General features: G+C 36.7%; 1 protein-coding gene across 1 annotated transcript; it reads right to left on the bottom strand.

The window, feature by feature from the left end:
- Positions 1 to 2,051: 2,051 nt before the first annotated feature.
- Positions 2,052 to 25,376, bottom strand: LOC307119761 (carnitine O-palmitoyltransferase 1, liver isoform). The gene is made up of 19 exons (XM_079806274.1): positions 25,137 to 25,376; positions 22,726 to 22,868; positions 22,151 to 22,290; positions 20,560 to 20,731; positions 18,261 to 18,362; positions 18,031 to 18,168; positions 16,952 to 17,029; positions 16,751 to 16,858; positions 16,078 to 16,165; positions 12,694 to 12,889; positions 11,804 to 11,992; positions 11,526 to 11,631; positions 9,658 to 9,774; positions 9,387 to 9,551; positions 8,120 to 8,248; positions 6,375 to 6,530; positions 5,172 to 5,285; positions 4,968 to 5,060; positions 2,052 to 2,997 (listed from the first exon to the last, which is right to left on the bottom strand). The coding sequence occupies exons 2-19, from the start codon at positions 22,864 to 22,866 to the stop codon at positions 2,863 to 2,865; spliced, it is 2,367 nt and encodes a 788-aa protein (XP_079662400.1). The 5' UTR covers positions 22,867 to 22,868; positions 25,137 to 25,376; the 3' UTR covers positions 2,052 to 2,862.
- Between the last annotated feature and the right edge of the window lie 1,569 nt (positions 25,377 to 26,945).

The following is a 26,945-nucleotide window of genomic DNA, read 5'->3' as shown; positions in this document are numbered from 1 at the left end:
TTGTTTGATATTGATGAGCGCATCTCATTGCTTTCCCTGTGAAACCAGTCACCACCTTCATGTCCTTCGCAAAAACAGTTTTTGGTGTTGTATATTCTAATGCAACAATCGATTAATCATACGAGTTATAGTAGTACAATTATAGAAGTATGTCCTGCATCTCATTCGAACTCTAGTCTGTCTATTTATGCATATTATGGTAAGAGTTTTCATCACTTTTTTGCAAATATAAGTTACATTGGAATGTTTTTATTAAAGAGTTTATTATTATTAAATACATATTAGCTTTGAAAGCACTCTTGCGGTTTAATTAGTTCATTAGAATATGGTTAACCATAGAAATGGATTCCAAGCGCATCATTTAAAATTAAAATCATATCAGATTTTGCACTGTATCTCTTAAGAGTTAAAGGGATAGTTCACCCAAAAATAAAAATTCTGTCATCATTTACTCACCCTCATGTCGTTCCAAACCCGCAAGACTTGTGTTCATCTTCTGAACACAAATGAAGATGTTTTTGATGAATTCTGAGAGCTTTCTGCCCTCTATTGACAGCTACGAAACTACCACTTAAAACGAATCCATATGAATTGAGCGGTTTAGTCCAAATGTTCTGAAGAGACCCGATCGCTTTCTATGATGAACAGATTGATTTTAGGCTTTTATCCACATATAAACACTCATCAACTCACACATCAGCGAGAACCAATGAGGTTCATTCTTGTGTTACACATCACTTTTGAGCTTCTGCAAGAACCAATGAGGTTCGTTCTCAAGTACAGTTGAGCTTCTATTTATGTTCGCTCATCAATGTTAAAGGATTAGTTCACTTTTAAATAAACGTTTGCTGATAATTTACTCACCCCCATGTCATCCAAGATGTCCATGTCTTTCGTTCTGCAGTCGAAAAGAAATTAAGCTTTTTGATGAAAACATTCCAGGATTTTTCTCCACATAATGGACTTCAATGGGCTCCAAACGGTTCAAGGTCCAAAGGACAGTTTCAGTGCAGCTTCAAAGGGCTTTAAACGATACCAGACGATGAATAAGGGTCTTATCTAGCGAAACGATCCATTTCTGCGAGAAACCGAGCAGTTTTTATGCTATTATTTTACCTCTTATCAGACAAACGTGATCATCTCTGAGCTCCGCCATAACTTCTGCTAAGTGAGGTCAAAATACGAGCGTGGTCATAGATGTATACGTAGATGCCTCATTAGCACCTGCACGGATCAATAGAATGAGGCATCTACGATCGATATATTTGTGACCACGCTCGTATTTTGACCTCACTTAGCGGAAGTTATGGCGGAGCTCAGAGATGATCACGTTCGTCTGATAAGAGGTAAAATAATAGCATAAATACTGCTCGGTTTCTCACAGAAACTGATCGTTTCGCTAGATAAGACCCTTATTCATCGTCTGGTATCGTTTAAAGCACTTTGAAGCTGCACTGAAACTGTTTGGAGCCCATTGAAGTCCATTATATGGAGAAAAATCCTGGAATGTTTTCATCAAAAACCTTAATTTCTTTTCGACTGCAGAACGAAAGACATGGACATCTTGGATGACATGGGGGGGAGTAAATTATCAGCAAAAGTTTATTTAAAAGTGAACTAATCTTTTAATATGTGAATAAAAGGCTAAATTAAATCGGTTCATCATATAAAGCGATCATGTCTCTTCAGAAAATTTGGACTAAACCGCTCAATTCATATTTTAAAGCATATTGTGTACAGCGTCAATGGAGGGACAGAAATCTCTCAGATTTCAATTAAAATATCTTTATTTGTGTTCTGAAAATGAACGAAAGTCTTATAGGTTTGGACATGAGGGTGAGTAAATGATGACAATTTTCATTTTTGGGTGAACTATCCCTTTAAGGAGAAGTCTCTTTAGGTAGAAGTAAACATAATTAACTGGCCGTGATTAATCATTTAAGTTTAATTGTGCGTTCGAAACACCTGAGATATTAACAGAAATATGTTGTGGCGTAAATGTTTTCTCCTCTGGCATCGCTTTTTTATACCTATTAGACATTCTCAAACTTGCTTAATACATTGTGAATATTTATTAAGTTATTGTTTAATCATAAACTGACCGTGTGTAGAAAAAAACAACAGTACTTTTAAATAAAAAAACAGTTAAAATTAATAGACTTAATAGTGAGATCAACATATCAATGTATCCGGACAATCATATTAAAAATGCAGTCACGTGTAATATTCTGAGTCATTAGTCACTGAAATCGTAAATATCAAGTAAAACGTCACTGGATTTTAGCCCACGCTCAAGTCTTACACCTTCATATAACCTGTTCAGACGGAGAGTTTCTGTCTAGATGTGATTTACTGTAGTGCCTTCATCAGACGGTACAGAGGTGACCTGTCATTATATACGTCATCCTTTACTTGTTATGAACCTACAACCATAACACTAACTGGTCAGATCATTAACCATTAGATTCCCATCATCTGGTGATAATGTACACTAATCATTTTGGATTCTTCATTACAATTAAAAGCGAGGACCTCATTTAAATCTAAATGTTGGAAACCGCTCTACTGGGAAAACACGAAGGTTTTCCGCTACCACTCTACCTTTCGCTTTTAGTCCTCTTTCATACATTTTATTTAGTACTAATACGATTTCTGAAGAAGCAGCTTCCACCATTTTTACATTATTATGTTATTCATGGCTTCATGGCATCGATCACAACAAGCATGGAATGTATGAATGCATATTTGTTGGCAATAACAAACGTACATTCAAACGAACACGCACACACTCACACACGCTATTTCCTAGTTCTACGTGGCCTCATGTCTTCTTTAGACCGTCATGGGCAATCTGTTCTACCTCTACAGGTCTTTTTTGTTCTGAGGCTTCTTCGAGTGGTTCTGCTCCGCTTTGGATGAGTCGGGCTTCTCCGGTGACATCAACTCCAGGAGATCCACCAAGGCCTTCTTGATATAAGCTCCAAACTTGTGAGAATCCTGTAAACATGCAAGAAAATTACATCCAAATTAGCATTACATGGGACTGTCATAATCAGGCTTAGCACCATAAAGAAAGCCATGAACGTTATTTGGTATGTTAATCTGAGTTTTTGTCCTACCAACTTTAGCATGATATTATCTATGTTTCCATTCAAAGTTGCAAATGTAACTTATATGCAAAATTAGAATATCGCTAGTCTGGATGCCAGCCGAACTTAGCCCCGCCCACAACATTTGAGGTCGAGCAGTTCGGTCTGGACTTGATCCGTTGTGGAGCAACTATGCTCGAACCAAAGCTGTTCGGACCAATCAAATTGTCAGGGCGGGTTTTATACAATGATGGACAGATGATCAACAGTAACGTAATCATCCACCTCACCAAAGAGCGCTTGGGTTGAACTCTTTTACTAAACGGAGAACTTGTTCGTATATGCCTTCACCTTTATTATTTCTCTCAGAAATGATGATGGTGTTGGTAAGCACTCTGTGTATCCTTCAATTCATTTTACAACAGTAAAGATCGTTTACACTCATCTTCTTCTTCTTCTTCCAGCGTGCCTGCAGACAGGGTTGCCAAGTTTTCACAACAAACCCCGCCCAATTGCTACTCAAAACAAGCCCAATAGCTTTCCGGCAATTGGGGAGTAAAATATGTGTTTTTTTGGTAGGGCTGCCTGCTAAAATTAGCATTCCTGGTTCTGTATATCACATAATTGGGGTCGCTTCAACCCGCGGACTTGGCAACACAGTGCAGTTGAGTTCTGTTGACATTTGACAACTAACGTTATGCGTCGCTCCGTTGCTCTGATTGGTTGTAGGTCTATCCAATTGAGGTCTTTCCTGGTTCGGTTGAAACACACCCCATAATCACAGCCCAACGAAGCAGTATCAGACTCATATTCTGACTAGAATTGAGTATGACAACGTCAGGCTAGAATATCGCATAAAAGATTTGCGAATAAAGAACCGTTTCCATCCCATGTGTTCAAGAGAACAAAAGCGTCACTTCCTGAGAAATTGGCAAAACATAACTAATAAAAATGGAAGTTACTGCAATTGGGGAATAGCCTGGCTCCACCCTCCTACGTACTTCTGCTCAATTTGAATTTTCCTTCAGTACTCCGTATGGGATTGCGGTATATTCTCTGGTTTTCTCCGGTCAAATTATAACTGGTCCAATCAGCGAACAGAGGGAGTGGCTGAGAACGATATGACATACGTCACGACCAAACGTTAGCGATTGGTTATGGCAGATCCAGAGTGGCTCTGGGCAGATCCAATAGTTTTAAACTTCAGCAGAGTTCCCGCCTTCAAGGAAGTAAACGCTTGTCAATGGAGAGTGGCCAGACTCTCTGTACAAATGAAATGTACGAGAGTCTGGTAGGACCAGGCTAATCGGGGAAGCCACTGTGTCTCTTTTTTCCTACATCATAAAAGACTTGCATCTCAGAACGTACAGGTGAAATGCAGTAAATGCTGTCATGTTGTCTTGCGTTCGGATGCTGGTGTTTGAGAACGCAATCATGAGAGACGCTTCTGGAAGGGGATTATACCAAATTATTCTGATGACAGACTTTGGCTCAGGCATTTGAGAACAACCAAACTAACATTTGAGATGCTGTGCGATGAAATTAGTCAGTTATCCAATCACATCCTCTGTTGAGGTAAAGCCACGTTAGTTTTGTTGCACATCGAGAGATTTATTTGGTAAATGTGTTTCCATCATAGTTTTTTGGAATGTCTTCTAATCAGATGAAAAAGTGTATGCACCTCAATTGAGCGCATACATTTTTTAGAATTTGTGCATCTTGCCGTTTCCATCTAGTTTTTTTTTTAATGTGATAAAATGTGCATTAAAATAGATGGGTGGAAACAGCCATTTTGTCAAATTGTTTTCTAGTCTCAATTTGTTTCTTTTGCTTTGGTTTCAGGAAATTGGTAAAGGAAGCATATATTAGTGTACTAACAGTCTGAGGGCAGGAGTGTTTGCTGGAAATATGGAAGTTGATCATATTTTCTCCGATGATGATGTAAGACACGCCATAACCATCATCTGCAACCTGTCAAGAGCACACAGACGAACATTTAGAAAAATGCACACGCAATAAAGTAAAAAAAAAAAAAAAGAGAATGTTGATGGTTAAAAGTGAATATGCATGAATATTTCTGACCGGGCCAAATCCTCCACCGCAGGTGGTGTAGTCTGGGTGGTTAACGAAATCAAACAGCTCCACCTGCTGCAGTGGAGTCTGACTGGTGGACAGACGCCACGTTTCTGAAAGTACCTGGAGAAAACACACACACACACACAAATGAAATAATCATATAATAATACAAATATTTTTTAAATAATAATATTATTCAAAACAATGAAAGTACTATATATTTTATAATATAATATTATATTTAAAAAAATATAAATAGTTAGATTGGTGAATCTCACAAACATGTCCAGGTCACATCTCACCCCAAATTCAAAAATTAAAAGATAGTTCAGTTCACGGAAAAAATTTAAAATTAAATAATTAATTTAAAAAAAATATATATATATAAAATAAAAAAAATTATAAAATAAAAAATAAAAAATAAAAAAAATAAATAAAAAAATAAAAAAATAAGAAATAAATAAATACAAGTAATAAATAAATATAAAATAAATGAAAAATAAATAAATAAAATGAATACATATAAAATACATAAATGTATATTTAAACAAAATATATATAAATAATTACTATTATTAATTTTTTGGTAATTCTCATTATCCTCAATAGTCAGTCACGTTATTTAACCGTGTTAAATAACATTTATTAAATCATCATAAATTAAAGGCTGTACATGTTACCATGATGTATTAATACTTCACAATTTAAATAATACCTTTTTAATCTTTTTTGGTTTTTTGGTAACACTTTACAATAAGGTCCTATTAGTTAACATTAGTTAATGCGGTACCTAAAATGTACTAACGATGAGCAACACATTTGTTACAGTATGTATTAAACTTTGTTAACAATAGATCAGTGATAATTCATATTAGGTCCATTAAACAATATTAACTTCTGATTTTAATAATGTATTAGTAAATGTTGAAAACTAAGATTAATAAATGATTTGGAAGTATTTATCACTGTGAAGTTAACTAATGTTAACAAATGAAAAGTGTAAAGTTTGTTCGCACTATGATAATGAGAATCATCATGAATGTAATGACACAATAAAAAAAAAGTCCTAAAATGAGCTTTGTTTTTTAAATTCTTAAAAAAACAATTAATGGCATTTACAAGGAAACAAAATTAGTTTCAACCGCCTTGATAAGCAGATATAACAAGGACAAACAATTACTGCAGGGACATTCCCACAGTCACACACACCTCTTTGAGAAAGGGTGACTCCTCTCCCAGGTATTTGGACACAATGTAGAGGCAGAACAGGTGTCGGTCAATTCCTCCTCCCGTCATTGCCATCCTGTACAGATGCTGGTGTTTCTCAGATGCTGTGCGGAAGAGACGTCGGCACACCTCCTTGCTCTACAGAGACAAAGAGAGAGAGTACGTTTTTGTAATTACAAACTACAAAAACTACGATCTCTCACTACAAATATACACTCACCTAAAGGATTATTAGGAACACCATACTAATACTGTGTTTGACCCCCTTTCGCCTTCAGAACTGCCTTAATTCTACGTGGTATTGATTCAACAAGGTGCTGAAAGCATTCTTTAGAAATGTTGGCCCATATTGATAGGAGAGCATCTTGCAGTTGATGGAGATTTGTGGGATGCACATCCAGGGCACGAAGCTCCCGTTCCACCACATCCCAAAGATGCTCTATTGGGTTGAGATCTGGTGACTGTGGGGGCCATTTTAGTACAGTGAACTCATTGTCATGTTCAAGAAACCAATTTGAAATGATTGGAGCTTTGTGACATGGTGCATTATCCTGCTGGAAGTAGCCATCAGAGGATGAGTACATGGTGGTCATAAAGTGATGGACATGGTCAGAAACAATGCTCAGGTAGGCCGTGGCATTTAAACGATGCCCAATTGGCACTAAGGGGCCTAAAGTGTGCCAAGAAAACATCCCCCACACCATTACACCACCACCACCAGCCTGCACAGTGGTAACAAGGCATGATGGATCCATGTTCTCATTCTGTTTACGCCAAATTCTGACTCTACCATCTGAATGTCTCAACAGAAATCGAGACTCATCAGACTAGGAAACTTTTTTCCAGTCTTCAACTGTCCAATTTTGGTGAGCTCGTGCAAATTGTAGCCTCTTTTTCCTATTTGTAGTGGAGATGAGTGGTACCCGGTGGGGTCTTCTGCTGTTGTAGCCCATCCGCCTCAAGGTTGTGCGTGTTGTGGCTTCACAAATTCTTTGCTGCATACCTCAGTTGTAACGAGTGGTTATTTACATTTACATTTATGCATTTAGCAGACGCTTTTATCCAAAGCGACTTACAACTTGGGGGTACAATAAGCGATTGGTCGTGAAGAGTCAAGTGAGCGCAACAAGTGCCTGAAATACTTAGTCCGTGTACATTTCTCAGTGTAGCACAGGCTAGAGTAGGGAGGGAAAGAGGAAAGGAAAGTTTTTTTGTTTTGTTTAAGAGGTTAAGTGCTCAAGAGAAGAGATTACTTATTTCCGTCAAAGTTGCTCTTCTATCAGCTTGAATCAGTCGGCCCATTCTCCTCTGACCTCTAGCATCAACAAGGCATTTTCGCCCACAGGACTGCCGCATACTGGATGTTTTTCCCTTTTTACACCATTCTTTGTAAACCCTAGTAATGGTTGTGCGTGAAAATCCCAGTAACTGAGCAGATTGTGAAATACTCAGACTGGCCCGTCTGGCACCAACAATCATGCCACGCTCAAAATTGCTTAAATCATCTTTCTTTCCCATTCTGACATTCAGTTTGGAGTTCAGGAGATTGTCTTGACCAGGACCACACCCCTAAATGCATTGAAGCAACTGCCATGTGATTGGTTGATTAGATAATTGCATTAATGAGAAATTGAACAGGTGTTCCTAATAATCCTTTTACGCACATCGTTTAGTGTGTGTACTGTTCTTCATAAATATGTTTACATGTTCGTGTATATGTTTATTACCTCTCCACCCTCCAGTGCTTTGACGAAAGCGCAGCTCTCACTGGTGCAGGAGCGCACCGTCTCAGTGCGGCCCTCGCGGAATAAACGGGTCATAGACGCTTCATAGGTCAGAGAGAACGTACCTCGATTCTGGATTTGGGGAAGGAACGAGAAAGGAACAATGTCATTATTTACACCTTGATAGTTACATCAATTGTTTAATGTTTCTTAAACAATTTCAGTGAACATGATATATACACACTAAATAAGTATATAATATAATATATTTTAAAATAAATTAATATAAATCATAAATGTAGAGTAATATGTCAAGATAACTACCTTGGTAGTTGCATCAATGCAACCTGTTCCTGGTCATAACATTTCCTACATAGTTGTACATGTACAAAGCAATTTCAGTGTTCATTAAAGTTACTTAAAGTGCCCCTATTATGCTTTTTCAGATATTATCTTTCATGTAGTGTGTGATATGGCCGTTTGTGAATATAAAACGTCTGCAAAGATCAAAGTGCATGATTAATGTAGTTCTGAACTGCCTGAAACGAGTCTTAGTTCCTGGGAGACCCTAATGTAGATTTGTAATACATTTGCATAATGCCCGCCTATGTCCTTGATTGGCTGCCCGCGAACAACGTCTACTTTGATCCGCCCTCAAACAACAAACAAGGAGGCCTCCGGAGCTGAAATTCAGAAATGGTAATGGCCGTTTTGTTTCTGACACGCGCTATAACCAATCACAACAGAACCATTTGACCAATCAGGCTCTCAGAAAGGTGGGGTGTAGAGAGACCGAATACTTTATCAAAGTATTTTAGACACAGTGAGAAAACAACTGATGCTGCAATGTCTATTATGAGCAAATGTAAGTGTTTTTTGACCTTGTATGCAGGTAAATATATTGCAAGATCCTTTGAAATAGCATAATAGGGGCACTTTAAGATAGACAAGGAGATTTGTGAAATATTTATACTTTATTAGTGTATATAATATAATTTATATACAGCAAGTCACACTTAAAAATACTTGAATGTCACTGCATTAGATAAAATATGTATAAAACCGATCAAAACATTTCACAAAAAAGTTTGTTTTAAATAATTAAACCAATAGATTTAGTGTTGAAATGAAAACCATCGTATTGTGCCACTATGTGTTTGTGTTAATGGAACATATTCATTGTTAATGTGATTCTTGACACCTGTGGCTCCTCTGCTAGTGTGAACTTGAGAACTGACTTCAGCACACGACGCTGGGTTTTGTGTCTTACCCGATAATAGGCCAACTGTAGCGCAATCTGAATGAAGGCATCTGGACTGATTTTACACTTTTTGATGGCGCCCTTGCCAAACTCTTGTATTGGGAACACATGGAAGTCGATGTCGTCGGCGAGGGCCTGCGCCACAGCGAGAGACTGTTGCACACGCTCCTGACACTGAAAACACACACAGGAGGAAGATCAATTATTCACTGTCACTGTATCCGTAACATGCATGTTATGCATGACTGTAACATGAGAGGGTGTGGCGGTGTGTTTGTACCGGAGCAGGTATGTCCCAAGTTAGTCTAGTTGGTTGAGGCAGGGAGGATGCGACGTCTCCTTTACAGTGACCTTCTTCATTATAACCCAACTGGAAACAATCAGTAGTCATCACGTACTGAGAGAGAGAGAGAGAGAGACAATGGTATTAGAAAACAGCTAACAGTATTAATAACACACACAAAAACTGCTAACATGACAATAAAAAAAAACAGATTTGCATTTACTGGAAGAAGAAATAATGCTTGCAAAAATTAAGTACTGATACGTTCAAACTAAGGAATAATTTGCTCTATTTGGTCACATTCTTGTTTGAAACGACATGAGGGTGAATTTTAATTTTTGAGTTAATTATTTCTTTTTTTTTTAAATGGCAAGAATGCAAAGACCAATTCAAAAAGAAGATCATTATGTAAAAATATGCAAGAAAAGCAACTTTTATTCATCACATACTGAGAGAGAAAGAGACAATTGTATTTGAAAACAGCTGACATTGTATTAATAACAAATAGATTTGCATTTACTGGAAGAAAAATAAAAAACGCTTGCAAAAATTACATAAGGAATAAAGTAAGTTTAAAGGAATAATTCTCTTTATTTTTAGGGGCCAAGCACCTAAGGTGCGGAGGCACTTATTGAAATCGTTAGATTTCTTACTATTATTATTATTCCGCCATTGGAGTCTATGGCAGCCCATAGAACCGCTCGCGGGAAAGTTGTGAAATTTGGTGCACTGATAGCAGTCAGTACCAATAGCAACCAAACCAAATTTGGAGTCTTTAACTCAATCCCTCTAGCGCTACCACCTGTCCAAAGTTTCACTCATGTTTATGCTAATAACTTTTGAACCATAAGAGCTGGAAACAAATTTTCCCGCTAATTTGAATTTTCTGAAAAACCTCCTTTTGCGAACTCGTCCTAGGCCGTTGCTCCAAAAATTTTGCCAGATCATCTTCAGACCATGTTGACAAAAAGTAATGGAATTCAAGTTTAATCGTCAAATCGTTTTTGATGAACGCGCTAACAAATTTTACGTAGCGGTTGCGAAAATACACTTAAGGCTATATCTCTGCAACGCTTTATCGTATTCAAACCAAACTTGGAATATGTCCTCACGAGCATGACCTGAGGAAACATGCAACGTTTTGGCACAGCGCCACCTACTGGTCCGGAGATACGAAATATTGCTATTTTTGCTTAGAACTTATGAACTGTTTGTCCAAAAATCATACAAGTGGTCTCCTTAGATTCGAGTCGTCTGATGTCCAATTTTACCATATCGGCCCTTTTGGCCGTCGGCTTAAAATTGTCTTCACTATTCCTTGTTTGCGCTTGGCCCCGGTATTGCTGCTTGCAGCTATATTTCACATTCATGTTTGAAACAACAGGAGGATAAATTTAAATTCTCGAGTCAATGATTTCTTTAAAAAAAATGCAGACCAAACCACAGATCAGCATGTCAAATATGCACTCTATATAACTCCATATGCAAATATTACAATGACATCATCACTGACAGTCAGAAAGAATCTCGAAATATGCATTTTTCCTAATCTACACTGAAACCTAAATTAACTTGCAGCATCTAAAAAGATTTATTTGAATTTGTGTTTTATTTCTTATTTACTCACAAAATGTGTAGAATTTTAGCAGCCATTAGATGTAAATAAATATCTACTAGAATGTTATTGTCCCTATTATTATTATTTATGTTTTTAGTTAAGCAACCTATTGCTCCCTAAGACAAGAAATCTTTCTATAAACCATATCAACTCATTCTTAGTAAACACTATTTAGTTTATCTGATCTCTTACTTATTCATTTATTCGTTGTCTAAACGGTTTCTTTTTCACTCATTCTCTCTCTCACCTCCCACACATGAGCCATTATAGGTGCATCCGCCCAGGAGTGTTCAGCGTTGAGTCCGTTCTTTCCGTTTTTATACACCACCACAGTGAACGACTTATCAAACCACCTTAAGACAAAAAGAGCAAAACATTTTATTAATAAAAGACATGCACTATTTATACACGATTGGCAGCAAAAGAGCAAATATATTCAAATACTTTTAGTGTTGTCCATAAGTTTAGCGTTTAGTGTATTTGTAGCGTAACTGACGGACAGTTTTGGATGGATGAATGCCTCACCTGTCGTAGCACTTGCCGTGCAGCAGGGACTTGGCGTACCGATCCAAATTGCCAGCAGGATCATCTCCCATCATGCCTTGCTCATCGTCGTCCAGGGCAACGAAGAACGCCGCTTTCTCAATGCAGTCCAGAGATCTTTTATTCACCCCTGAGCTGAAGAACTCCTTCCTGGCCTGGGCCCAAGGGATTCTGGGAAAGAAAGTGTAAAACATTGAAACATTCATAGAAAAGCCTTAAAAAGAAAAAAGAATCAAGGGATGGTTTACATTTAAATAAACATCCATTGTATAATGTGACATTTTTATATCAGTGAGACGGAAAAATTCTTAAAAATATAAGTGCATAAAAAAAAACTAAAATCTGGATTATTATAGTGAACTAAAAACATAAAAAAAGTGTTGCTTGAAATGAAATAAAATACGTTTATTTATTTATTTCAAGTTGCCAAAGCAAAATGTATCCTTTTCATTTAACTTTAGGTACTTAAAGAACTAAAATGGAAATAAATTGTATTAAAAACTATAATTAAAACATTATAAAAAAACACAACAAACTTAATAAAACTTTAGAATGAAAATAAACAGCAAATACACAAATAAAATCGAATTCAAAATATATATATATATATATAAAAAGATATCACACTTATACTAAAATAAAATTTGCTAAAAATGTAAAAATTTTAAATTAAAAAAAGTAAAAAATTAAAAAAAAAATCACATTTCTAACCAATCGTTTAATATACATTCACTGTGCTTTGGCCTACTTTCATTAAAATGTAGCTTTTTACATTTATTTACAAACAGAAATCTGAGCACGTGCATGTTTGTTTTGTGTCAATTGAACCCTTTATAGTGCGTCAGTGTGTGTGTTTGTGTGTGTAGCAGTACCTGTCCCCTGCCGTCAGGGCTGCCAGTTTGGCCTCTCCGGGCGCGGGAGGTGACGGGTCATCAAGGATACGCTGAACCTGGTGCTCTATCTCTCTGGGAGACAGCATACGGCCAGCATGATACAGCCACAGCCGGAAATAACGGCCTCGGTGGAAGACCGCAACATACTCACTGTCCTGCCAGTGGGTCAGAGAATCTAAATGCACACAGAAAAACATTTCAAGCAAAGTCTCACTCATGCTTTGTGCATTATGAGCTTTTGAAGCATCTGAAAATGGTGGCAAAAAATTATCAGACGCTGATGACGCTGAAGAGGACAAATCGGAGTGTGTTTGTGTTATCAGTCAGTCAGTGTGTACAAAACAAACCAGGCCAGTACAGGTTGTGCGTGCGTGTGTGTGTGAGTAAAAGTTTATTTAGTAAAATGTGTTTGTACTTGTGACCTTTCCAGGAAACAGACTAATGTCAAACATCATAGAGAATATGGGGAAATAGAGGAAAGGTTGAAAAATGAACTATTTGAAGAGACAGCTCTAACTGTGCGTTCACACCGCCGCCGGCGAGAGCGTCAAAGTGGCCGGAAGTCATTCATTCTCAATGGGAGCCCGGCGGCGAGCTCCGGCGAGAGCGGCGCGGCGCGTCTTGGACGATTTGGACGTCGAGAAGATTTGAAATCAGGTCAACTTTATGGTAATGAGCTATGACGCGCTTCGGCGGCAGCCGGCGGCAACCAATGGGAATGTAGCAGTGCTCCGCTTGAGATGATTCTAGAGAACGCAGTGCTGTAAACTTTGGTTCCGACCACATTAGTTCCCAAGCAAAATAGAGGAGAGGTTGATCACTGCTGGTGCGGCGGGTTTGATAAGAAGTTGCGCAACATTATTTATACACCACACAAATGGCTTTTAATTGGTTTATTTTTCGTTAGCAAACATGTAACTATAATTGTTAAGTTCTTTCCATCGATCTGCTTTTTTTAACTTTCACATTTAAATTATTTCATGAGGTTATATTATACAGTTATACCCTACTTGTGGTCAGTCAGCACAAATGCCGATCAACATGAATGTTTGCTTTGCAGCCCCTTTAAATGCCGTTTCAAAAAAAGACCAAGCATTCGATCTACGTCAGAGCGGCCAGAGCGAAGTTTGACGCTCTCGCCGGCGGCGGTGTGAACGCACAGTAAGAGGTTATTGAAGAGCAGCAGAAACAGAATCAGTCTCTCTATTTCAATAAGTTAATGACTTTAGAATTAAAATTCTGGTGGTCTGTGAAAGTTTTTAAAATACTTTTATTCAGCAAAGGTGTATTAAATTGATCAAAAGTAATAGTGAATGCATTCATAATTATACAAACACATTCATATTTTTTAATTTCATGCTTCAAATGCTGTTCTTCCCATTCCCATTCCCATTCATTATATATTTTCAAGTTTCTTGAGCAGTAAATCATCATATCTGAATGATTTCTGAAAGATCATGTGACACTGAAGACTGGAGTAATGATGCTGAAAATTCAGCTTTGATCACAGGAATAAATTACATTTTAAAATATCTTCACATAGAAAACAGTCATTTTAAATTGCAATAATATTTCACAATATTACTGTTTTTGCTAGGGATGCACCGAATATTCGGCCACCGAAAATTTTCGGCCGAAAATGGCCCAAAAGTGCATTTTCGGTTTTCGGCCGAAAGACTTTTATCACCGAAACAACACGGCCGAAATGTTGTGATGACGCAAACAGAAACCGCGACCTGCACGTGCTTGTCTGAAGCAGTATATTTGAGAAACACCCACGTCAGCTCCATGTACAAGCACTGACAGCCAGAGCTCATGTTCTCGATGAGAAGATGACCAGACTTCACTGTGAGTTCCCACACAAAAATCGATCCACATGTATCACGAAATTCAAACGATAAATGGCGTTTTGACGCTCTTTAATGTGGCATCACTGATCACATCACAGTTCAAGCCGCGGCGCGCGCGCGTGAACGCGAATATCTGTGAGCGCGATCGATCATCTCTTCCTTAAGAATAAACATGAATGAACATCTAAGGTATGTTGAGGATACATTATCACTCACTGTCACGTATCATATGTGGTGTAATCGCTCAGTCAGTGTTTCAGCAGCGAAAAGACGTCAATATAACTGCTTGTAAACTAGCCTAAACAATGTCATGTAACTTTAGCATCACATTTACCTCAGGCAGTCATTCAGTGTCCACAGAATTTTATTCACTAGAGTAAATCAACTCTTTCACTAAATATATGACCTATATTAGCCGTTATATTCATTATATTCTACTTAACCTGTTAATGAGATCTTGATTATCTCCTGTATGTTTAAATAAACCTATCATGAAAATGACAGACACTGTGTATAAATGATTATATTTCAACAACGAATTGGAGAAAAAACTATTTTATTATTAGATTATTAGTTATTGCAAAAACTGCCTTATGTGAAGTTTACATGTTTGCGTACTATGTTATTTGAGTGTTGATTATTAGACCTAAAAATAAATAGCAACTGAATTTAGGCTAATAGTTTGGGCTCTGTTGTTAACCTTTAATATTAATGTGCAAGTAAGGGCTCCCCATATAGTTTACAGCAATATCTTCAATACACTTTTAGTTATAATTTAATTCATTTAAGGACAGATACTTTTTTTTTTCAGTAAACCAATAAAAATAAATAAAAAGTCATTTTGTAAAACTGTTGTCCTGAACCGTCAGTTTTGTGTGTCGCTACACCCCTATTCTACAGTTAACATATGGGCTATGGCAGTCTTTGCTTTGATACACTATTATGTTAAAGGCCTACAGAGAAAATTGTTTTATCTTTAAGCAGTTTCACTTGTTCAGAATGCACTTTCTTGTAGTAGTCCTACAGAGAAAAATTTTAAATGCACTAGACCTAAATGTACTTTGTTTTTATGAGAGAACTTTTAATTTTAAAACCTTTCTGTAGGCCTGTACATTATTATTTAATGCACAAATGAGTGGGGTCAAGTTAAACATTTTAGTTTGAATTTTATTTTATACTGTGCATTGTTGCAATGTGCTAAATAAATATTGGCATAATTTGTAATTGATTTATTCTTTGAAACTTTAATATTAATTTATGCAATTACAATGCCTTGATTTTAGTAAAGTTAGTAAACAGTCATAGCCATAAATGCAATGGTACTAATAATTGGCATAATTTATTTCGGTGTTTCGGTTTTCGGCCTTGGTTTCCTCTTTTTCGGTTTTCGGTTTCGGCCAAGAATTTTCATTTCGGTGCATCCCTAGTTTTTGCTATATTTTTGATCAAATAAATGCAGCCTTGGTGAGCAGAAGAGACTTCTTTCAAAAACATTAAAATCCTTTAACGTTACCCGTCTCTTCTCCTGGAATGCGTGTGGTGTTGAAAATCCTCTCACACTGAGCGGCACACAATGGAATATTTAAACCTGGAACACGACCCTAAAAGACAGAGTTATAATGTTAGTCAAGTTAACTTGAGAAATTGTCAATAAGAGGGTGGGCAATTATTATTATAATTAGTGGAGTATCCCTTTAATAATGTTTTTACTGCTACTGTAAATATATGTAAATAACTTGTTATGATTATCTAATCTCTGCATACTGGCATAGTTGCTCTTTCACCTAAAGTTGCTAATGCAGTATGTTAAAATAGAAATGTGGGTGGTTATACGCTCTTCTGCTTAATGCTGTATCTAAATTGGAGTGGAGTTTAGCTGCTATAAATGAGCAGGGTGAACTAATTAAGAAGTTTTGCAGTGTACATTGGTACACAGAACTTTCAAAAGCACAACTGTTTTTCTGTTATATGTTCTCTTTAAGTATGGAAAAAATGTACACAGTCAACCACAAGGATTGTGGCTCTACCCTAGTCACACACACAGCCTCTATTACCCATACATAGCCTAACAAAGTTCAATACACAGCTAAAAACAGCTCAGCGATCAATCGCTGTCATCACTCGGGGCGACAAGAGATTTCACCCTCCACCTAATACCATCTGTCAGTGCTGCAATGTGGACTCACAGGCTTGATTTCCTCTCTGTTGAGTTTCCTGCGGTACAAGAGGCATGCATGCAGCGTGTTTCCTGCTCTCGCTGCTTGAATCGGTGTAGGTGTCACGTACAGGAAGTCCTGAGAATTAAAGTGAAGGGCTCAAAAATAAAAATCACTTTACCACTACAACTTCCTGCTAGTTTATGCAAGTGTTTTCACTGTGAGCCGTACCATTCCATAGTAGTTGCTATTGACCATGATTGGGCCACGCCCCCTCAGGTAGATATACTCCTCCCACCAATCGCTGACCTTAAAGATGGAGACACAAGAAAAAATAATTCAGTGTATAGGGCTGGGCGATACACCAAATATTATTGACATTATTGCGATATCTTTGCTGAGTCTGACAATACAAAATTAGGGAATATTGTGTATATCGCGATAATACACTTCATATTTGAAATCAGCAATGAAATGGGACAACAACTGTCTCATTCATTTTGTTTCTAAACACTCAAATCATGACAAAAATTGATTTTTTCAGGCTGGACCAGCCAATGCTCATGTGGAGTTATAAGTGCGCATCTCAGAACATAATGTTTATAAAAGCTACTTAAAGGTCCAAATTGAACTAAGGCCTAATCCTGGCTTAATCTAAGCCCTGTCTGTGAAACCAGGCCATAATGCGTTTTGGTCATTCATTTACTTTTGGGTTTTCAAAACGAGTTTCAAAGTGCACGTGTTTCAAAATGATGTAAACGTACCCAACATTTTTCAAGAGCGAATGCAGAAATAACGATACATATTTTGAATATCTTCTATATTTGGACAAATATTGAGATGTAAATTTTAAGCTAACCGCCCAACTCTAATTCAATCTCAAAGTAAAACAGGTCAGGGAATTCTACGGCACAATCCCACTAGCACAAGATGATTTTTTTTAAACTTAATTTTTAAAATTAAACTGAACCCCTCGTCTCTGCTTATTAAAACACTAATTCATTCTAAATAGAAAATACATTTGTGTTTTCATCTTTCATCAAAACATAACAAAAATGAAGTTGTTTCTACTCTGAACAACTTAATGTCACAAATCAAATCAAATTATTTGGTGTGTGATGCCCGCTTTTTAAGATCCAATCAATTCCCGATAACTACAATTCAATTTCGTCCTACATTTTCAGTTTCGCACTGAAATATGTCAGACCGAGGAAGTAAAACCGGTTTCAAACAGCATTTTTTAGGGTTGCATTTTAAGACTGACAGGTACAGTCTGAAGTTCACGTGGATGTTTTGCTGGTTGTTCTCACATAGTTGGAGGCCCACATGGCTTTCAGTTTGAGGTACCACTGCAGGCGGTTCCCCAGACTGCTCTCGAACTCCTTGGCCAGAGTCGTGATCCTCTCGTATTCTGTATCGCTCATCAGCGGACGTGCAGACTCCAGGTACTAGAGCAGATCAAATAAATCATCATTTTTGCCATATAAAGTGTATTTAGTGATGCATTTTGCTGTTGCTGATGACATAATGATGATCTCACCCTATTAACGGTGTCCTTGACTGCTGGAACAGGTAGGTTGGGCAGAGAGCCCTGGTAGCTGTACAACAGAGGCTGCCTGCCTGAGAAGATCCGGACCATGGCCTGAAAACAAGCACATTTAAAAGGTAAAGCGTTTGTACTTGTGATTTTAAAATACTGTCTCCTATGCAGTTTTATATGCAATATTTATACTATGCATAAATCAAATATTTGTAGGTTGATTCCAGGGTTGTTACAGTTAAAGGATTAGTTCACTTTAAAATGAAAATTTCCTGATATTTTACTCACCCCCCATCTCATCCAAGATGTTCATGTTTTTCTTTCTTCAGTGGAAAAGAAATTTAGTTTTTTGAGGAAAACATTCCAGGATTTTCCTCCACATCATAGACTTCAATGGCAACCAAAATGTTGAAGGTCCAAATCAATGCAGTCTCAAAGGAAGGGCTTCAGAGAACTCTGCACGATCCCAGACGAGGAATAGGGTCTTATCTAGCAAAACCATCTGTCATTTTCAAAAAAAAAAAAAAATAATGTATATACTTTTTGAACTTCCGCCTACATCTAGCGTGACCTTTCCAATGTGATTACGTAATCTGTGGCGTGCACAGAGCAGCGCAAGATGAGCAATTTAGGTTATTTTTTATATTTTTAGAAAATGACAGATGGTTTTGCTAGATAAGACCCTATTCCTCGTCTGGGATCGTGCAGAGTCTCTGAAGCCCTTCCTTTGAGACTGCATTGATTTGGACCTTCAACATCTTGGTTTCCATGGAAGTCTATGATAGGGAGAAAAATCCTGGAATGTTTTCCTCAAAAAACTTAATTTCTTTTCCACATGAACATCTTGGATGAGATGGGGGTGAGTAAATTATCAGGACATTTTCATTTTGAAGTGAACTAATCCTTTAAGTAAAACTAAAACCATTAAAAAAACTATTTTCATTACTTGAATTAAAATAAACGTTAACTGAAATAAAATATATAAAAAAAATTAACTTATTTTATTTCAGCTAGTTGCCAAGACAAAATTGTTCATTATGATTTAGTTTAACAATAAACTAAAACAACTAAAACTAAAATAAAAAGTAATAAAAAAAAACGCACAACAAAATGACTACAACTCAACTAAAATGAAAATGTATAATATAAAAATAAAAACTGATTCTAAATATAAAATATAATAGATTAGTCAGTAACACTAGTTGATTCACTCAAAGCCAGACACACATAAAGCAACATCTACTTTATAGCAAATCTCAGGTGTGTGATTGTTTATTGTCACAAACCTAAACTGTATTATCGCACATCTCTCTATATAAAGATGTATCTATCTATCTATCTATCTATCTATCTATCTATCTATCTATCTATCTATCTATCTATCTATCTATCTATCTATCTATCTATCTATCTATCTATCTATCTATCTATCTATCTATCTATCTATCTATCTATCTATCTATCTATCTATCTATCTATATATCCAACTCCCTCCACATATACACAGTACACTCACGTCAAGCTATAAACACTATATTGAAAATCTTGACTGATTTATTTAATTGCTAAATGTAATATATTGTCATTCATATTTTTGTATAAAGTAAGATACCTGTCCAACTTTATCCACATACACACATTATACTCATGTACAGGGCGATATATACTATAGCATATCTCAACTGTTATTCTGCTAAATACACTGAACAAAATTATAAATGCAACACTTTTGTTTTTGCCCCCATTTTTCTGGACTCAAGACTTTTGCTATCTACACAAAAGGCCCATTTCTCTCAAATATTGTTCACAAATCTATCTAAATCTGTGTCAGTGAGCACTTCTCCTTTGCCGAGATAATCCACCTCAAAGGTGTGGCATTTAAAGATGCTGATTAGACGGCACGATTATTGCACAGGTGTGCCTTAGGCTGGCCACAATAAAAGGCCACTGTAAAATGAGTTAAGCTCATGAAAAATGCGGGCAAAAACAAAAGTGTTCCATTTATAATTTTTTTCAGTGTACAAGACATGAAGATATTATAAACATTGATATCATGATGTTCTGTTAAGCTGCTTTGGAACAGTGTATAATGTGAAAAGTGCTATACAAATAAAATTGTGTTGACTGATTTGGGGCAGGACTATCTGTTTTCCAACCTATGGCAGATGGGATGTGTGTTCTAGAAGCCACTATTTTTGCTATTCTGTTTGGTGATACTGGGGTCACAGGACACCTTTATTTACAGTTGCAGGTCGGGTGGTTGTAGGTTAGGTGTGTCTGATAGCATGACTGTACTCACCGCCCAGATTTTGGTGGTGTTGGACACCTTCCCGTGCTGTTCAAACATCCAGCCGTGATAGGACAGTAACTGCTTCAGACAAAGCCTCATGGTGAAGATCAGGGAGAACCAGAGCAGCGTGCTGAACAACACGGCAGAAACCACCGTCCGACACTGAATGCTCAGCGAATCACTGCAGACAAAGACAGACAATATTACACTACTGTATGCAGTCCTTCAGTACTTGTTTAGTTTTTGGGACTCTATGAAACAGGCACAGTTTGATAAGGTGAATGCATGTCATTTTTTAAGGATTGTAGATATCCTATCAGACCATTATTTAGTCTTTGGTTTACTTAGTTTACTGTGTGGTTTTCATATTCTTCTTTGTATTTTTATGTGAATTTTCTTTCTTCTGCTGCCCATCTTGACCAGGACTCCTTGGTAGAAAGATATTGATATTTATAAATAAATAAATAATAAATGTGTTTAAATGTTAAGGAACTTTTCAATTATTACTTATTTAACACTTAAACACTCCGTAACAGCCATGGCTGACATCCAAGATTATCCACTACTTAAGAAATAAGCATTTTTTGAAACATGAAATAAATAATTACCTTAAAAAGAGAAAATATGATAGGGTTGATGCATAACCTGAGGACACAACTTCAAATATTTTAAATAACTTATATTTACTAAAATCTTTAAAAACATACACTACCATTCAAATTAGATGTTTTTGAATGTCTTTCCTGCTCATCAAGGCTGCATTTATTTGATCAAACTTTCAATATTAAGAATATTGTACAATTTTTATTTAATTTTTATTTATTCCTGTGATCAAAGCTGAATTTTCAGCATCATTACTCCAGTCTTCAGTGTCACATGATCCTTCAGAAATCATTCTAATATGATGATTTGCTGCTCAAGAAATGTATTGTTATTATCAATGTTGAAAACTTTGCTTAATATTTTTGTGGGAAATGTTATACATTTTTTCAGGACTCTTTGATGAGTAGAAAGTGCAAAACAACAGCATTTAAAATATCAATATTTTGTAACATTATTAATGTCTTTACTGTCACTTTAGATCAATATAATGCATTCTTGTTGAATTAAATTGTTCATTCCTTTTTTTTTGGACGGTAGTGTATTAAATAATAACATTTAAATACTATTCCCAAATATGTTTTCAGAAATGCTAAAAAACTTGGAAACACAGGGGTCCTTGAAAAAAGTAAAGAAAACATAAGACTGGATTAAAATGACAGACATTTTGTTAATGTGTTTAGTTTGAATAATAATTGCATAAAGTTGGCACCAGCTATTCAATGTTAAAGTCATTGTTACACATTCATGAGGGCCACAAAGTAGCATCCGTGTAAACTAACTCTTTTGCTTTTCTCTGAAAACAACTCAAGGTGTGTGAAGGTACAGTACACACCCACTTCAGGCATGCTCATGTTTTCATGGGTGGGAACCCATATTCTTGGAAAAAGCTTGCAAAGTGCGTTACATAAGAGGATGACAAATGTTTCATGTTTATCTTTGAGTTCACACTGCAGATAATTCATTTGTTTCTGTGAGTCAACAATGTGACCTCTTTTACCTGACAGGCAGATGTTCTTGGATTTTAGCGATGAGGCCCATGGAAGGGTCCGAGCGCGTGTACATGGTGGCCAGGATCGCAATGACAACAAACAGCCATGAGGACGGGCTAGCGGGATACACGCCAGTGATCACGCTGTTCTGTACGAGAGAAGCAATGAACAAACACAACAAACATGAGGAAAGACAGCCAGAATGAACACAAGACACACTACGAAATCCAGCTGGGGAATGCGATGTTAAACATGCACAAAAATAAACCAGATTTAGTAGAAGACTAAATAAAATGAAAACGAGCTAATTGCTTTTTTATTTAATTGTGCATTTTATTGTTCTTTTGTGAATAAATTAACAATAAACATTTGTTTTCAAATCAACAAAACAAAAGCAATATTTAAAGGGAAAGTACTATTAAAGTGCCCTAATTATGCAATTTTAAAGATTCCTAATATTATTTTAACCTACTACAATAGGTTTACATGCATTCAAGATCAAAAAACACTTTCATTTTCTCATAATATACATCGCAGCTTCATCACATAAAATGCATCACCTATAGAGAGATGCAACGTTTACCTTCAGCCGTGTGACGCGTTTCTTCCAGGAGCGGAGGCCTGACAGATAGACCTGTCTCAGGGCCTGATGGGACAGCTGCAGGTCAATCCCCTCTGGAGTAATAGTGAACTGAAACGCCACGGCCTGATGGGCTTCTGCCATTTCTGAAGAGAGTGTGAGACAAAGACAGAGGCTTTTAAAACGGCAGCTCAAATTTCACTGCAGCAAAGCTACTTTACTTTATGCATGCGAGTGCATGATTGAGCTCTCGACGTGGCGGCACCACGTATCCATTCCGTTATCTCACTTATACTCGATCAACATCCATTACGAATCAACAAGTTTGACATTCGAGTTATGATCCATTAAGGCAAGAGTAGCGAGTGCTGATACAGACGTTTCACTTAAGGGTTCGGTTTATGCTCATGAAACACACGAGTTTCCAGTCTGTGTAACGAAGGGAAACTTCCTTTAAAACTCGCATTCTTTCCATTTCTCTTTCAGACAGACAAGACACTTACACTTTATATATAAATCAAATGTATAAATAAATAAAATCACTCCCACATCTACATCCAGACAAGATGTATCTATGGCAACAGTGTTGTTATGGCAACCAAGAGCAAAGGGTTCCCTCGTGACTACCAGTCTGTTGCTCAACCAAAACACTGTTACAGTATTCATCAAGATTCACTGTGTGCGCCATTAAATCTTCATATGTATGACTATGCACAGTGACTTACACAGGCTTTACACTGTCTAAGCATTATTCAAATCACTTACATGCCTATACATTTGCCCATGCATATATATAATTCATTTATACAAATGAAAAATAAGCATTGTTTAGTGTTAAAATATGAATAAATACTATAATATAGGGGTGTAACGATACCCTCATGTCACGATTCGATACATTATTATTGTGATATTCCAAGAAACATTTTTATTAAAATGCTAAATTTGGTATTACATTGGGGGTGGAAATGAATAGTTTTGGACCTGGTGTTGCAAACCTAAAGCACAGGACAATGGTGACACCAGAATAAAAATACTCATGATTCTGAAACTGAAAATGCAGAATTATTTTAGACGGATATGTTTGCACTCTGTCACTAACTAGATACATTTAAAATAATTCAGGCCACTTTTTTACTGGTAACATAAGACATTTGGCATTATCAGGACCCACAAATATTCCCCCATTGCATTATATATAGTAGTTTAATGTAGCATTGACACTAAAACTTCTTATTTTGGGTGAACTATACAGATTGTCAATATCCACGATACATGCATTTTTTGTATTGCGATATATTGTGACACCCCTACAATAATACTAGACCAATATATAAATAATAGAAGTAATTAACACAGAAAGGTGATAAAAGGAACACATATTACATATTACAATATAAATGCATTTTGTTATTTTATTTCTGAGCCGTGTGACCTGAAGGAAATTTCATTAAAAGTTTTTCCCCTATAAATTCAGATATTATTATTTTTTGTAATAAAATATGCTCCAATGTTTATTTTTCCCAACAACCAGGCTAGTTTAAGAAATTTCTATTTTAAAAATATTTTTGTGTGTACATAAATTTAATCAAAATCAGGATAAAAATAAGCTTAAATCAAAGAACTGGTTGAAAAAAAAAAACTATTTAAGTATGCAAATACACAATCCACGTCATCGCATGGGGCGGTGTTTGGAGTACACTGCAGAAAACATGCAAATGAGGCGTTTTCAACTGCACTGCCACAAGCGACCAGAAGAGGACACTGCACAGAGATGAATTGAATGAACTTTAACCCAATTAAAAATAACGTCCTGAATTATTTCACATGTGTTGTACCAAAACACCGGAGTTTGATCTTTTTGGAATAAGGAAACTAAATAATATACAAATGAGTCAAAAATAAACGATGAAGACCGCGATGAACAGGTGCCAGACTTCATCAGGGGCTGATCAATTAAATGACAATGTAATCCTCCCACAAGACACCAACTCTCTGAATTATAAAACAGGTTTATTGCATAAGAGAAGCAGTTAATCAGTAACTAACCATAGTAATCTAAAAAATAGAATAAAAAAACCTAGCGGGTTAATCAAACAGAGGCAGAAAGCAAACACTCATCTATTATAAACTCCAGTTAGACGCTCGGTCAGCGGGTGAGGAGGTTTATGGGATGGAAATGACAGCGTGCAGCTGAACCGGGAGAGTCTGCTGTCATTAAACAGCGTTGGGAAGGGAATGCACAGTAATTATGACCAAGGCCAATAACGGATGAGGGTTAGTTAGCACACCAGCTATAAAAACCTGAAATCAGCACAAACACCCCACACATCTCAACCATCCATCGTCTCCGCCACACTACAGACCATAATGCCTCCGATGTGCATTATCCTGGCAGAAAGCATCATCCCTACCTGCTGTTTACTGATGTTACTGATCACGGGAACAAAGTGACGGGCTCCTTTCCTCCCTTCTGCTTTTGAGGAACATAAACATAAAAAAAAATATGTACTGATGATATCGCAATAACCCCAATATAGACGCTGATGGCTCACTGGTATGAAGCGTAACTGGATACAAAGTAGCTTTGATACTAAGTGCGAAAGAATGTAAAAGATACAGCGGAGAGGGCGGGAAACAAGCGGCTCGGAAGTGAGCCGCGATTGGTCAGGAGACGATGACGTCTCCGTAGAACAATTTGACGCGCCCACTGGCAAATGAACGGATAGAATGGCGCGTAACGCGCGAGAAACTTCGCTGTGATTGGACGTCACGGCTGTCAATCAAAGATTAGGGACAGTCCGGCAACAGTGACATGGCTTACCGTTTGAGCATGGGTGCGGACTCGGAGCGGGGAGTATAAAATAAACATTTTAGTTACTATCAAGCAAAATCATTTCCTCTACGTCATACACAACCTCTACTATAAGTATGTGGTCAATTTAGTTCATATATTATCTTATTTACTTAGCCTAAGTGTTTCTCATTCTTTCATTGAAGATTTAATTTCTCTATTATCTCTTAGATAATAAGAGATAATAGAGCCATGGCCAAGGAAATTTCATATAATGTTAAAGTATTAATGTCAGTTGCTTGTACAACATATAAAAAGATACACACATTTAAAAAAAAATGTAAAAAAATATGGGTAACCAAACAGTTGATGGACCCCATTGACTTCCATAGTATGAAAAAAATACTATGGAAGTCAATGGGGACCATCAACTGTTTGGTTACCCGTATTCTTCAAAATATCTTCTTTTGTGTTCAGCACGAGAAAGAAATTCATACAGGTTTGGAACCATGTTAGGTTGAGAAAATGATGACAGAATTTTCATTATTGGGTGAACTATGCCTTTAAGGATTTTCCAGGATTCAGAAGTGGGAAAAGACCACCAGCCCCTCGACCCCCCTTCCCCTTGACTTACATAAGCTGTTCAACTGACCTATTTCACAGCAGGAATACCTGTGGTCCGGCACAGAACAGGCTTTACCCCACTGTTTGATTCGTATCTTTCACCTTTCCCACAATTATTGATTACTGAAGTCAACATGCTCACAATGTGAACTGTCGTATGAATCTGGACCTAAGTTCATTTCATTTACTCTCACTGAAGTTAGATCAGAATACATTATTTATTTACAGTTTCAAATGATGGATGGATGGAAGATAGATTGATCAGAATACATTACTTATAGTGTAATATCAGAGATTACAGTTTCGATGGATGGATGGATGGATGGATGGATGGATAGATAGATAGATAGATAGATAGATAGATAGATAGATAGATAGATAGATAGATAGATAGATAGATAGATAGATAGATAGATAGATAGATAGATGGATCAGAATACATTACTTAAATACTAGTGTAATATCAGATAACAGTTTCAAAATGGATGGATGGATGGATGGATGGATGGATGGATGGATGGATGGATGGATGGATGGATAGATAGATAGATAGATAGATAGATAGATAGATAGATAGATAGATAGATAGATAGATAGATAGATAGATAGATAGATAGATAGATAGATAGATAGATAGATAGATGGATCAGAATACATTACTTAAATACTAGTGTAATATCAGATAACAGTTTCAAAATGGATGGATGGATGGATGGATGGATGGATGGATAGATAGATAGATAGATAGATAGATAGATAGATAGATAGATAGATAGATAGATAGATAGATAGATAGATAGATAGA

This window comes from Gobio gobio (genome assembly GCF_949357685.1).
Source record: "Gobio gobio genome assembly, chromosome: 23".
NCBI lineage: Eukaryota > Metazoa > Chordata > Actinopteri > Cypriniformes > Gobionidae > Gobio > Gobio gobio.
This window is presented reverse-complemented; position numbering and strand designations above follow the sequence as displayed.

Bases quoted from the DNA above. Each gene is read 5' to 3' on its own strand.
- LOC307119761 (XM_079806274.1), bottom strand. From the start codon at position 22,866: ATGGCAGAAGCCCATCAGGCCGTGGCGTTTCAGTTCACTATTACTCCA. The intron at 20,732-22,150 runs GTAAAAGAGGTC...CTTTGTCTGCAG, and splicing joins CAAGAACATCTGCCTGTCAG to TGATTCGCTGAGCATTCAGT. The intron at 11,632-11,803 runs GTGAGGCATTCA...TTTTGTCTTAAG, and splicing joins CACGGCAAGTGCTACGACAG to GTGGTTTGATAAGTCGTTCA.